This window comes from Sebastes fasciatus, chromosome 18 (genome assembly GCF_043250625.1).
Source record: "Sebastes fasciatus isolate fSebFas1 chromosome 18, fSebFas1.pri, whole genome shotgun sequence".
In the NCBI taxonomy this organism is placed as follows: domain Eukaryota; kingdom Metazoa; phylum Chordata; class Actinopteri; order Perciformes; family Sebastidae; genus Sebastes; species Sebastes fasciatus.
This window is the reverse complement of record NC_133812.1, coordinates 2,178,484-2,192,755: the sequence shown is the minus strand read 5'-3', so window position 1 is coordinate 2,192,755 and position 14,272 is coordinate 2,178,484. Positions and strand designations below refer to the sequence as shown.

At 41.3% G+C, this 14,272-nt stretch overlaps 1 protein-coding gene across 2 annotated transcripts in view; it reads right to left on the bottom strand.

Annotated features, from left to right (window-relative positions):
* Positions 1-1,382: 1,382 nt before the first annotated feature.
* Positions 1,383-14,272, bottom strand: part of cnstb (consortin, connexin sorting protein b) — a 33,986-nt gene continuing 21,096 nt past the window's right edge. For both annotated transcript variants that reach the window (XM_074615848.1, XM_074615849.1), the window contains exons 5-11: positions 12,141-12,227; positions 10,704-10,815; positions 10,054-10,075; positions 9,887-9,956; positions 9,218-9,504; positions 3,943-4,087; positions 1,383-2,966 (exon numbers count right to left, since the gene is read on the bottom strand). In XM_074615848.1, coding sequence (XP_074471949.1) covers positions 2,758-2,966; positions 3,943-4,087; positions 9,218-9,504; positions 9,887-9,956; positions 10,054-10,075; positions 10,704-10,815; positions 12,141-12,227 — 932 coding nt within the window. In that variant the 3' untranslated portion in view covers positions 1,383-2,757. The remainder of the gene's footprint in view (positions 2,967-3,942; positions 4,088-9,217; positions 9,505-9,886; positions 9,957-10,053; positions 10,076-10,703; positions 10,816-12,140; positions 12,228-14,272) is intronic.

The following is a 14,272-nucleotide window of genomic DNA, read 5'->3' as shown; positions in this document are numbered from 1 at the left end:
TAATTTGCATTTGTTTATTCCACTGGTATCTTATTCCACTTTTATTTAATTTAGTAACATATCCAATATCTAGGGCACGGCGCACTCATTCCACTATAAACATGTTAAAGGAACAGCGTACGAGTTAGCCTCAATGTTTTCCTCTAATAAAAGTATTGTGAATGTGAAATATGATGGATCAGATAAACAGATGAGTCAGATTTGGCTACATTTTCTCTGCCTCCTACTGTAATGGTCATGTAGTAACTGTGTAGTGAGACTGCAGCAGGAAGTATGGCTCCAGATTCCGTGGAGTACATTGACATCTGGTGGTGAAGTTCAGGTATTACACCTGGGGCATTTGTGGCCAGTGTGAAAAAAAAAACATCAGGAGCATGTGTGTTAAATTACAGTCAAACTACAAAAACATGATGATGATTAAATGAGACAGATTAAATTTAACCCCTTTCCATTCCGCCCTCTTTTTTAGAGTGGCAGGAGTGGGGGACATGGGATAAAAGTCACCAGTAGATGTCAAGTAGAAGTGGTGTACATCATCTGAGAGCTGCAACCTGAAGATTAATTTGAGATGCAGCTCAGCGCTGTGTGTCAAGTTGTTAGAAGAAATAAAAATGAATGAATACATTAATGAATTAAAATAAATTGTGAATTGTGAATTGTGGTGGTAATTCCCATGCTCACTTATGTCTAATAAATTGTTGCAGCAATTTTTACCATTTGTTACAGAGATTTGGTGTTAAATTTAACAATTTTCTTACCATTCAAGAATTAATAAAAAATTAACAATAACCCCTCCAAAATACCACATTTGGAGATTTTATGCAAGAATTGTATTTTCGGTGATTAGATGGCGAGCACTGTTGTGTAAACTGCTCAGAAACCCCCTTATTGTCAATCTACTTAGGAAAGCCATCCATCCTCTGAATGTTCTAGGTCTCTAGTTTCATCCATCCATTCTCTGAATGCTCTAGGTCTCTAGTCTGATCCATCCATCCTCTGAATGCTCTAGGTCTCTAGTTTGATCCATCCATCCTCTGAATGCTCTAGGTCTCTAGTTTGATCCATCCATCCTCTGAATGCTCTAGGTCTCTAGTCTGATCCATCCATCCTCTGAATGCTCTAGGTCTCTAGTCTGATCCATCCATCCTCTGAATGCTCTAGGTCTCTAGTTTGATCCATCCATCCTCTGAATGCTCTAGGTCTCTAGTTTGTGGCTGTAAAGTTTCATGAGGCTGTGATTATCCTAGAGGTCACCACAGGTCATTTTATACAGTGAGGTCAATTAAAAACAAAATGGTCTCACTACTCCACTACGCTGAGACGGAGATCAGTAAGTTCCTGCAGCGCTGGCTAGTGTCACTGAAAGAGCTCTCAGACAGGCACTGAGTCCAGCTGCAGCTGACTGTCTCTCCATCTCCTGTCCTCTCCCCTCTCTGATCACCTGTCTCTCTTCCTCTGCTGTCCGATTCACACCGTTCAAAGACAAGGTCGCTAAGAATATAAACACCAAAAGCACTACTTTATTCTGAAGCCCACTTTACAGCGTTTGTTTACTTAACTTGCCGGTAGCTTCTGCTTCTGCTAGCTAGCTAGCAGAAGCAGAAGGACTTACTAAACTCACTCACTCGGTTGAGTCTGTCTTTGAACGGTGTGAATGAGACAGCAGAGGAAGAGAGACAGGTCATCAGAGAGGGGAGAGGACAGGAGATGGAGAGACAGTCATCTGCAGCTGGACTCAGTGCCTGTCTGAGAGCTCTTTCAGTGCCACTAGCCAGCGCTGCAGGAACTTACTGATCTCCGTCTCAGCGTCAGTTTATGACATGGACTGTTTTGTCCTCCGTTTTAACATTGTAAAACTCATCTTTACATCCAGGAACAATACAATAGTGTCCCCTCTTTTGTTTTCTTCTCTCCCATGTCTCCTCAGTCTCCGTCTTTCACGGTTACTGTTGTATCTGTGTAACTCAGCCGAGCCAACCAACCAGGTGACATCACAGGCTAGAGTACTGCAACATGGCGGCGTTCTTGCCTCCTTTATATGCTGACATTTGTCATGTTTGTTATATAATAGTTCATTAGAGTGGGAATCCATTTAGTAAACCAGCTGAACTTGGTTGACTGTTTCACTTCCACTTTAATAGAGATGTGTCAACAGAGGAAAAGACAATGGTAACATGAATTTAAATATCATCTTTTGACCCATTAATCATTCAAAAACATACACACACACACACACACACACACACACACACACGATCCTAATGATTCTAAAGACATAAGTCAAAATATAACCGCCAGAACAAGAAAGCTTCTGGAACAAAAGACAAAGCTATGACAGCTAGGAATGTAATGTAGGGAAACATTTTCACATAGATAAACTACTTCTTCTGTTAAAATAGAAATATTGTTGAGAGCTGTGAGCCCTCTTGTGTGGCATCTGCAATGTTCAGCATAAGATGAAATATCCACACAAACAGTAGTAAACAGTAAACTCTGATCCCACAACATGCACGCTTGCGACGGTTTTTACTGTTTAGTGTTGCTTTGAGCATCTATTAGTTAGGCCTAAATCTGAGGCTGATAGCTCAAATTCATGAGTCTTAATGAGCCAAAGGAAAAAAAGCTCCAGTCTATGTTGGTCCCTTGTTGCTGCAGATTGGAGTCGTGCTCAGGAACTCTCTCATCCCCGCTCTCTCTCTTTTACACTGTCCGTTACAGCACAGGTGTCTGAAACATCTGGAATGGCGATTGAAGGGTCTAACTCCGGAGAGGCAGCCAGTGTCCGAGCCCTTCGAAGAACCTCCGTGCGTTCGTGATGTAGAAGTCGACGTTGTGAGTGAAGTCGGTGCAAATGTTGGAGTAAGTGTCCACCAGCGTGCAGTAGAGGGCGGTCCCGCCTATGCTGATCACCACGGTAACCAGACACAGCAGCAGCAGGATCAGGCAGGAATCTCCGCCTACCTCATCTACAAGTAAGACACGGACAGATGTGATGTGCTTCTTGGTCCTAGAACATTCATTTCGATAGAAGGGTGTTTCTGCAACTACGGTCACTTTTGACTCTCGCAAATTAAAAAAATCAACCCCTATGAATTTGAACCATCAGAGTATGTAATGCATAGAAACAGGTACACAAAATGACATATCGTGGTTAAGATTTTAAACTGTAACATGTTTATTTTTTATGATTTTCATCACTTGTTCTTATTGAATGTCCTTACCGCAACATTACAATAACGTTCATTTTATAAATTTTTTAAAATTCTATAATATTTTTAAGACATTTAAATTGTAATTTTTTTTTTTAAATATTGATATAATAGCGTTAAAAAAAAAAGTAGATTTCATGATTTTCTGAAAAATTTAGACAGCAACCATTGATGTCAGTTTTCATACACAAAAAATATAAAATATGTTTTATGACAGATATTGCAATTCTAATGTCTAAACACCTAAAGCTGCTGCGGAAACATCATTTTTGCTAACATTGCAAATAAATGGCAAATACGTGAGCTTTGACTCTTAGCATCTAATATACATGAATTCAACAGTTATTTTAAGTTAAGTTAAGTTGTTCGCGAATGCACGTGAGAGTGGAGCTAAAGAGCAAGACAAACACGGTGTGTGAGTGAAGGCAGACAGAGGAGCAGAGTACAGCAGAGACTCCGGTCCTGGAGACCAAAGCTACGGCCTCCCCCGCGTCCTCCGACCGCGGCCAACACTGTTTAACAGACGGGCTTCACTAGATACAACCAAGAGGTTTTGGTGCTTCCATGTAGTCTGTGTTGGAGTCTGAGTCTGAACAGCGTAGCCACACGCGAGCGCGCATTGGACACCGACCCGCAATGATTTATACGTGTAAGAAGTTACAAACAGTCCCTTTAAAAATGCCCGTTGTTACATAAACACCCAGAAATGTTTACAGATGACTTTCAACTGTACCTTGCTCAGTGCCGTCCTCTGGTTCACTGAAGCGAACTTTGCGTTTGGAGTTCTGTTTGGTATCAATGTCGCTCTGGGGAGGTAATCCATCCAGCGATGCTCTCCTCCTCTTCAGAATGGACACCAGACCATCTGGGGAGGAACTCTGAAGGAGACGCAGAAACAAGAGAAATGACCACTAAAGCTTTCCTCTTGTTTTAAGGAGGTTTTAGGGTCACTTTAGCCAGTACCTGATAGGCAGACTGGTACTAATATATGGTTTATGTCGAAGCAGCAGTAGGCAGAATATTTTTGGCATTATTGGGCAAAAATTAACCCTTCAGCATATTGTAATTCAAGAGTTCTGAGAGACTTCTGCACCTCCTAATGACTCTGTTTTCAGGCTTTAAAAAATGTAGCCCGTGACGGGAGACTTTGGCCAATCACGGGTCATTTCAGAGAGAGAGAGCGTTCCTATTGGCTGTTCATTCAACGGAGGAGGCTGTCAATCCCTCGTGAACTCCGATCAAAGGGTCAAACTAGGCAGCGCTGACCAAATATGAATCAATATTCTGTTACTGTAATGCCTATTTCTCTCCACAAATGTTTTCAGAATCATCTTGAAGTGTACTGTTTAGCTGTAAAATGAGAAAGTTTGCACCGGCTGGTGGGCGGTGCTTGGTGTTTCCTCAACAGATCTCAATATGGCTGCCGGGTCACAAACTTTCACATTTTACAGCTGAACAGTACACTACAAGATGATTCTGAGAACATTTGAGGAGAGATATAGGCATTACAGTAACAGAATACGGATTCATATTTGATCAGCGCTGCCTAGTTTGACCGTTTGATCAGAGTTTGTGAGTGATTGACAGCTGCTCAGAGACGGCAAGGCTCCAGCTCGTCTCTGATTGGTTGTTTTCCTCCGGTCTGTGAAATCTTGCAGATGCCGTTAGGAGCACCAAAGGACACAGAGGCACATGATTTTTTTCAGATTACCTGTCTCATGCACTACTGTCAGGATATAGTGACCATTTTATAAAAATAACTTTTCTTAATCATATTTGCTCCAACCTGCCTGCTGCTGCTTCAAGTGCTTTACAGTAATATATACATACCTTTGCATAAAGCAAGCATATTTGTCCACTCATATGTTGATAAGAGTATTAAATACATGAGAAAATCTCCCTTTAAGATACATTATGAACAGATGACAAATGTGCGATTAATTTGCGATTATTTCCAAATGAACTATGGGCAATGATGCGATTAATCGTGATTACATATTTTAAAGGTCCCATATCGTGCTCATTTTCAGGATCATACTTGTATTTTGTGTTTCTACTACAACATGTTTACATGCTTTAATGTTAAAATAAAAAATTGTCCTCATACTGTCCGTCTGAAAATGCCTGTATTTACCCTCTGTCTGAAACGCTCCGTTTTAGCGCATTTCGACGGAAATGGCAACAGAATTGTGTTGCCAGGCAACAGCTTGGGTCCATGTTTACTTCCTGTCAGCTGATGACATTCACATACACTGCAACCAGGAATAAACTGGGACACATTTAGAATGTTTACGTTTAAATCTGTTTAAAGGGTCTAAATATTGTAAATTTGTGACATCACAAATGGACAGAAATCCTGACAGCTTGTTTCAAATGCAGAGTTTCTGAATACGGGCTGTGTGTATTTCCCTGTGCATTGAGCGTTTCGATACTTTCACAGTATTTATATAGGACTTAAGCCTTTTTTATAATAAAAAAACATGAAAATCTCACTTTTTTTATAATACAGGACCTTTAATCGGTTGACAGCCCTACAGGAAATACGGGACCTTTAATCGGTTGACAGCCCTACAGGAAATACATCACCAAACATAATCAGAGACAGGGAGAAAACAGGCTCCACCAGCAGACTAATGTGAAACCTACTGTATGTTTTAGCATCAGCCAATTAGAAGCTTGGCTGAGGCGAGTAAACACAGAGCTTTCAGAGGAAGTACAGGTGCAACAACACAGAAGCACAAATTATGCTCTGTGTTTGAGGGACACAGCAAGCCAAGATTGTGTGTTCCAGTTGGAAATCATGATTTATTGTCAATATTTAGACAGACCAAAGTTAAAGGGATGTATTTCTGACATTGTACGCTATAAGCAGCAGTTACACTGTACAGCCAACAGAGGTCAGTAACAAGAGTGCTTCCTAACCCTCACCCACCCTAATGAGAACCTTTTGACCTGATCATAATCTCTAAACAAACCACAGAGCAGAAACCATAACACACAGCACGGTCATATGCCGACTGCTGCAGTCATTTCTCAAGCTGTCAGCTTCATCTGCTGCCATCATTTATAGGTCAATTACTTCCTGAGGCCAGTGGGTCAATAGTAGCATAGTGGTGGTTATCACATTCAGTCAAGTCTGTACAGTCAGAGGCGCATTTCATGTTTGACTTCTGAGATTATATTGTGTTCAGGTCGAGTCCTGTTCAAATCACGATTTTCCATGTTACCACTGTGGAAATTGTGATGTCAAAGGGCAATACTGCACGGTTTGAGGAAACTGTCAGGACAAAGTCATGTTTGTGAGAGTGAGCTCTCTCTTATGTTGCATTCACACCGAGAGCAAAGTGAATTTTCGCCTCAACTGAAATAAATTACTCAATTACTACTTAAATTCATGTGCTCCTTTGGAAAAAATGACCTATGCTATAAGAGATAGCCCACAACTTTTCTATAGGATATGGGATCCATGGATCACTTATATAGAATCTTCTTAACCTAACCTTTCTATGGTATTTACTTAATTATTAATTACGTGCCTTTTTCTTTTTTTCTTTCTTTTTTTCTACATTTATTTAATTTATTTATTTGTTTAAGGTTTCTCTCTTACTACCATGGATTATGTTACTGTAGTACTTATTACTTTTAATTCTAACTAACTAATTCAATTATTTAAAAAAATATTTTTATGTTATTTTTTCTGTAACTGCACCTCTGGGGGGGGGGGAGAAGGCTGGACCTATCTCTGTGTGGGAGTGAAAGCGATGTGTATGTGTGTATATATGTATGTACATATTAAATGTTAAATGTAAGATATATTTTTATTTGTATTAATGGCACCAGTGTTATGTTTGTTATGCTATGTTTGGAAAAAAGGAATAAAAATAATTTTCCAATTGCAATAAACGGATCAAAAGGATGCCGAAATAACTATATAATAATGCCGATTTGTAAAAGACGGAATTCACACTTTGCCAGGTCTGTCGGCAAGACGACAATCAAACAACTTATAAAATGCTTGTTTTCTGAACGGAGTTCGGATGGATCAGAGCCAGGCTATGCAGCTGTTCCATCAACACTCAACATAAAGTCATCTAGGCATAAATACGGCAGTGACGTTGTTGTTTCTACCATAGACAGTCTGTGGTTTATACACATGCATTTATACACAGAGTTTGGTCCGGTCTCTAGGGCAGATATGATGTTATATCATAGCTCTGGGTGCCCACAGACAGCTACAAAATGTATTTACTATCCTCCTGTCGCCTCTGACGTCCTGACATTGTTGAATCAGTGATGGAATCTGTGAATCGATTAAAATATTTACCGTTTACGTTTACGTTTACCGATTATTAACCGTTAACCGACAAGATTTGTACCTCGTACCAGCTGCAGGAGCACAACAGATATTGGTTGACGGGAGTCTCCAGTTCACCGTCCAGGAGCGTTAACTTAGCAGCTACGATGCTGCGTGTAGTGTCGCGGACACTAGTAAAAGTCTCCACCACACATTTAGTTTAGTTTAGCAGGTTGTCAGCTGTGTGTCTGCCCGGATTAACTTTAGCGAGTGGCCAACAAACAGTGTGTGTATTTGTGCTACGTTAGCAGCTCTAGCATTGCCGGAGGCTTCGTGCTCGCCGCCACCGCACACGTAGTCTGAGTAACTTTAGTGAGTTTCCAACAGACCGTGTGTGTGTGTTGGCGGTGAGTGTGAGTTTGTTGGTGGCGTTCTAGCTGTGATCGTAGGTGTAGCAGTGTGTGGACAGTTTATTTGTCGGTGAATAAATGCTATGAAACTACAACTCCTCCGCTCCGCTCTAGCAAGCTGGAGAGACCGGAGCCGACTTCCTGTATCCTGCAACTCCGGCTCTGCCTCTTAAGGTGGACTGTTAAGGTGGACCAGCTTTTCTCCTTAAAGAGACGAGCCGCTCCTCTGAGCCGCTCAGCTTTTGAGTTAATTATTAACATTTCTTTTAACCGTTTTAACCGATAGTATTAATCGGTTAAAATGCTTAATGTCGGTTAACAGTTAAACGGTTAATTATTGACATCCCTAATGGGAATTAATTACAATATCATATTTCTCGCTTTTTTCATTTGTTGCTAGTCGCTTTTGAGAAACAAAGTCACTAACAGGGTCTGAAAAGACGCTTAATCTAGCGACAAAGTCACCAAGTTCGCAACTCTGCCACTACAAGCCTGCAACTCGTGCCACATTCGGTCAAAAAATATAACTTATCCCTTTAAATTCAAGAGGTTTGTCAGTTTTTCTTGCTATTTCTGGCCAACTGCCATTCATTTATTCCAGCACTGGGCATTGCTGTTCCATATTTTCTGAATTAGTTGTCTAGTGACACAAATTCTGTTTCTTATAAAGTGACTGGAAACAAACTCCAAACCACCTCACGAGATGTGACTCAACTATTTTCATCGCAAAATAAATGAGTCCCACCCGTGCCCCACCCAGTCGATCCTCCGCTGGATTACATAACAGCCGTGATCCTGACCCAATCGACGCAAGGCCATGAGCCTGTACTGTACTGCTTGTTTGGAATAGCTCAGATTTCATCTCCACCTCTAGGAAGAACCAGGCCCCCTCAGCTCAGTGTTTGAGCCACAACGTGATGTCTTGGCTCAGGCCCCGGCTCAGTAATCTAGCACATTTGGCAGGGTAAACATCCCAAGTGTCAGGCCACGCCAGTGAACATGGGTGGAGGTTTTTTGAACATAAAGACATGGCGATGATCTCACCAAGGGACCACAGAGATCATTGATGGGAGTGTCCTAGCAAAAGACAAAGAGCTGTGGGTCAGAGAATAGAACTTGTAGGAATACAGTCTTACTTTCTGCAGGCATAACGGACAGGAGAGATCAGAGAGTGGAAGGGAGGACGTGGTGAAGAAAGGAAAGGAGGCAGGAAGGAAGGATGAGAAAGATCAAGAGAGGGATACAAGGACAGGAAAGATGTGTATTTATATAATGTGTATCCCCCCTACAAAGTGTATTCCTACCCCCTCTGTGTTGGACAGCTTGGCCAGGTCCTTGTCCGAAGCCTGGGGGACTCCTGTTGGCCACTCCACCTTCACCTCCTCCTCTGGCGTTTCCTCACACAGCTCCTCCTCCTCCGCTTCTACTTCCTGTCCTTCCTCATACATCTCTCCTTCTTCTTCTTCTTCCCTCTCCTCCTCCTCCCCCTCACCTCCTTCATGATGGCCTGTCTGTGGTAAGGGAAGCCCCGACTCTGGGTTCATGCTTCGCTCTTGTTCTTCATCCTGGTGTGTTGTTTCAGGCCTGTTGACTGACGTGTGGGAGAAACACATGGAGATTGGTTATTGATTATGGATTATTACTTAAGCCTTACTGTGTGTGAACTTCAAGGTGTATTGATACAGAGGTCCTGTGTAGCTTAGTGTGTCCGTGAGTGGATTAGAAGGTAATGGAGCTAACTCTTCCAGGCTTAAAGGAGGCCGAGTTTACTCTATAGCCGAGTTAACTCTGTAGCCAATAAGCTAAAGTAAGATGGTTAAAATGGTTTAGCATCACTATGTTAGCATTGTCATTTTAAGCATGTTAGCATGCTAACAAGCTAAATTAAGATGGTGAACATTATTTGTACCTGTTTAACATGTTAGCATGCAGTTAGCATTTAGCTCAAAGGTACTACAGTAACACACGTTTACCTTCATCATGGCAGGGTTGTAGTGTCTCGTTCGTGCTTTCAGTGTCTTCCAGTGTTGCATTCAGCGTGTTCTGTTGAATCAAACATCGTTGATAATAATTTATCACGTAGGAAAGACTTGAAATAGAGCAAGAATCAATATGGAAAGGGAAGGTTCACAAGTCTTACCTGCTCCACACTGATGGAGGGTCTGAGCGAGGCCACGAAGAGGATCACAGATAGAGACAAAGGAAAGCCGAGACAGGGGAGGACCAGACAGACAGCAGGAGAAAGAGAGAGACGGAGAGGTAGAGAAAGGTCAGACAAGGTTAATGGTGTTACTTAATGTATTAAAAAGCTAATATCTTCTTCAGGCCTTTCCAGCAGGAGTCACATCAAATCCACCTGCATCAAATGACTGTGAGCTGCAATAACATACCAACAGAGTCACAGGATAGGCGGGACACGCAGACTGCTGTGTTTGTCTCTGTCTTATGGAGATCCCTATCCTGCGGAAATCTCTTTATGCCCCGTCAGAAATATTGACTTTTTCCAAATGATTCCCATGTGTGTCTGTATCCTCAGTGTATCTTCATGCATTATCAATGTGTTAGACTCCTCAGCGTGTCCACAGACAAAGATAGAGCCCAGTTACAGTAAAGCAAAATGGACGCTAAAAGGTTTCTGTCCGACAGCGTTGAAGGTAATGAGAGGAAATGGATGGAGCTGTTTATGGTGGAAGTTTGTGCTGTCTGTATTTGGAGGTATTGGAAACGTGACATCACTTTCAGCAACCTGCCTAAATTTCCTCTGATAAATGATGATGTGTTGTGGTGTACCGGAGGTGTGTCCTGCAGATCTGGTTCAGCGTCTCGATGTGTTTCTGACTGATGCCGTCTGTCTCAGCGGGCAAACTGCTTTCATCGCTCTTCTTCTCTTTCCACTGGCTCTCTGGGAACACATGAGGAGTACAAACAATAAACACACCATTTCTTTACACTTTTATTACATTGAAGTTTTTGATCATGAATAATATTTAATGGAGATGTTCCGACACCATTTTTTCCTTCCCGATACCGAGTACCGATCTGATACCAGCGTGATGAATAGAATATCTTTGTCGCTTTTTAGACGATCTTTGTGGAATTTATCTCGTCGTTGGAATGCGGTTTCCAAAGTTTGCTGCTGCGGTTCCTAATTTCCCCCCCCCCCCTTTGCCTTGGTGAAGTCGTCGCGCTCTCTCGCGTGATGTGTCTTCAAATGTTTTATAAGATTGCTGGTGTCGAAATTGGCAACAATAGTGCCATCCCACGATACAGAAGCATTACATACTGTACATATTAGGGCTGGGACGATTCACCTATCTCCCGATTCGATACTGTCACGATACTTGGGTGCCGATTCGATATGTATTGCGGTTTTTAAGTATTGCGATTCTACAAGTATTGCAATTTTTTGCAAATTTTGTTAACTTTTTTAAACACTAGACCATGGGAAAAAGTTGAATCATACACTTCTAGGGACTTTTACTTTGGAAAATATCTGAATTGATACAGTAAGAATGTTTGATTTTCAGAATGTATGTAGTCAGAGATGTCCTGAAGTCAAATATATCCTGAAGTCAAATATATCAGTCGCTGTCCGGAATTATTTCTAAAAAAAAATGTCAGCAACCCAAAAATATAAAGACTAAATACATTTCCCTCACTAATTACTGGTGTTTTCTTTTTAATTTATAAGGGACATGTAATGTTTTATACTACTAGTGAATATAATCCAATCAATCTTATTTCCATAGATGTATTTTGTATATACAGTTCCCTTTGTAAACACCTTATTTTGAAAACCAGATGTAGTCACACGTGTATACTTCCGCTAACTTTGCCAACTTTTCCGTTCATTAGCTCTTACAATTAACTCCGTTCTCTTTATCCATCCATGGTCAGCTCCATCGGGGCCGTCTGAATGCATATAACATAAATGTCAGTATATGGGTGCTCTACAGTTATAGTGTCGGCCCATTTGACCACGGAGATGAGAGTGCTGGCTAGCTGGACCGCACGTTACCGCGATACGATAACGTTTCCTGTCCATGACAGAGTTAGCATGCAGCTTTAGCTGTGATGTCTAGCTCTGCTTTTCCTGGCAATGTGTGAAACCCAAAGTGTTTCCATCCTTTACTGGATGTCTAGTGTTTACCACGCTGGATTTAACATGTGAGGGTATGGGAACAATTCTAATATTTTATAGAGGGATGAAACAAATGCATGCAGTACCCCAGTTGTCCTGCAGGGCGGCGAGGTTGAAGAGCAGACGTTCATGGTAGAGCTTCTCCAGCTCCAGGAACTGGATGGCCCACTGGTCTGGTAGCATCATCAGTTAAAGACGCAACAACTGAGACTTGCAACTGAGACTTTTAAACGTCTCTGCGCCTTTTAATAACAGATAAACCATAATCAATACAAAACTCAAGAGCGGCAGAGTGAATGGAACAGGTGACCTAGAGGTTAGAAAGATCCTCATAATGAAAAGGTCAATTAGAAGAGTGAAGCCTGCTCACTCACTTCATGTCAGTCAGGGTAACAGCATCAGCTAAATGTGTCAAGAAATGTCAAAAGATGAAGTACGGCAACATGTCCACTTGACAGGTAGCATTAAGGATAGAGGCAGAGGAAATAAGCTATTAGCCAAGATAAATGTGAGAGTAGCTGGTGAGAGAGAGGATGGATTTAGGATAGTGCCGTACATACTTTTCCAAAAAAATAGGAAGCAAGGCAGCAAAGGAATATACTTATGCAGTATTAATTAGGGCTGTCAATGTTAACGTGATAGCGCATTTACGCAAATTCGTTTTAACGCCACTCATTTCTTTAATGCATTATTGACATTATTAGCGCATTGACACACAAACTGTTATGACCATTTTCAAAGGGGTCCCTTGACCTCTGACCTCCAGATATGTGAATGTAAATGGGTTCTATGGGTACCCACGAGTCTCCCCTTTACAGACATGCCCACTTTATGATAATCACATGCAGTTTGGGGCAAGTCATAGTCAAGTCAGCACACTGACACACTGACAGCTGTTGTTGCCTGTTAGCATATTGTTTTATGCTAAATGCAGTACCTGTGAGGGTTTCTGGACAATATCTGTCATTATTTTGTGTGTTAATTGATTTCCAGTAATAAATATATACATTTGCATGAAGCAAGCATATTTTAACCACTTCCATGTTGATAAGAGTATTAACTACTTGACAAATCTCCCTTTAAGATACATTTTGAATAGATGTGATTAATTTGCGATTAACTATGGACAATCTTGCGATTAATCGCGATTAAATATTTTAATATATCGATAGCCCTAGTATTAATACATTTAATCATACATTCAGTTCTAGTTTTGGATTTGTCACTGAAGTGAAGTACTTCATACTTTTGCATTTTACATTTTGGGGCATTTAATCGGTCCTCTTTGATCCAGACTATGTTAGCTTTTCTGCTGTGATAATAGATGAAACAAAAGATTTCTGTGTCCATGTTATGATCATGCATAATACAAAAAGCAAGACTAAAGGAACGAGGAGAGCAAGAAATAAAAACTGGGTTTTCTAAAAGTTCCGAAAAAATAAATCCTCCTTCCCCATACATTTAAGGGGTTGTATCTAAGTTTGTTTTATCATTTCATATTGGCAATGTGTGAAAAGATTGTAACCTAACCTAAAAAATGAGACCTTCCGCGACTTCTGGGTTTCCTCTATCAGCCTGTAGACTGTTTTTAATGTGAGGAACCCGGACCTGTTTTTCTGTGAAAATCCAACGTCATGCACGCTCGCTATTGCCTTTAGTCTCTTCAGCTCCGCTCCAGGGCTAACATTGTGCAACCATAGCTATTGTTTGGTTAGAAATGTAGTCAGCTAACGCTAAAAAACGACCAGCCCCCACCACAACTCAGACTCCAACACTAACTCCACTTAAGCACAAAAAACCCAAAGTTATATCTAATGAATTAGATATAGATATATATGGCCTTCGTTTGGTGAGCTAACATTAATGCTAAGTATGTGAAATATATAGTAATTAGGGACGCTAATTTAAAAAAAAAATCTTAACCGATAACCGTCCGTCGTTAACCGTTTATTAACCGTTAACCGACAAGATTTGTGCCTCGCGTGAGCTGCAGGAGCACAACAGACAACTGAGTCCCCAGTTCACCGTCCGGGAGCGTTAACTTAGCAGCTACGATGCTGCGTGTAGTGTCGCGGACATGCAGCCACTTTCCCAGTAAAAGTCTCCACCGCACATTTAGTTTAGTTTAGCAGGTTGTCAGCTGTGTGTCTGCCCGGTTTAAGGATAGCAATTGCCCGACAAACAGTGTGTGTATTTGTGCTACGTTAGCAGCTCTAGC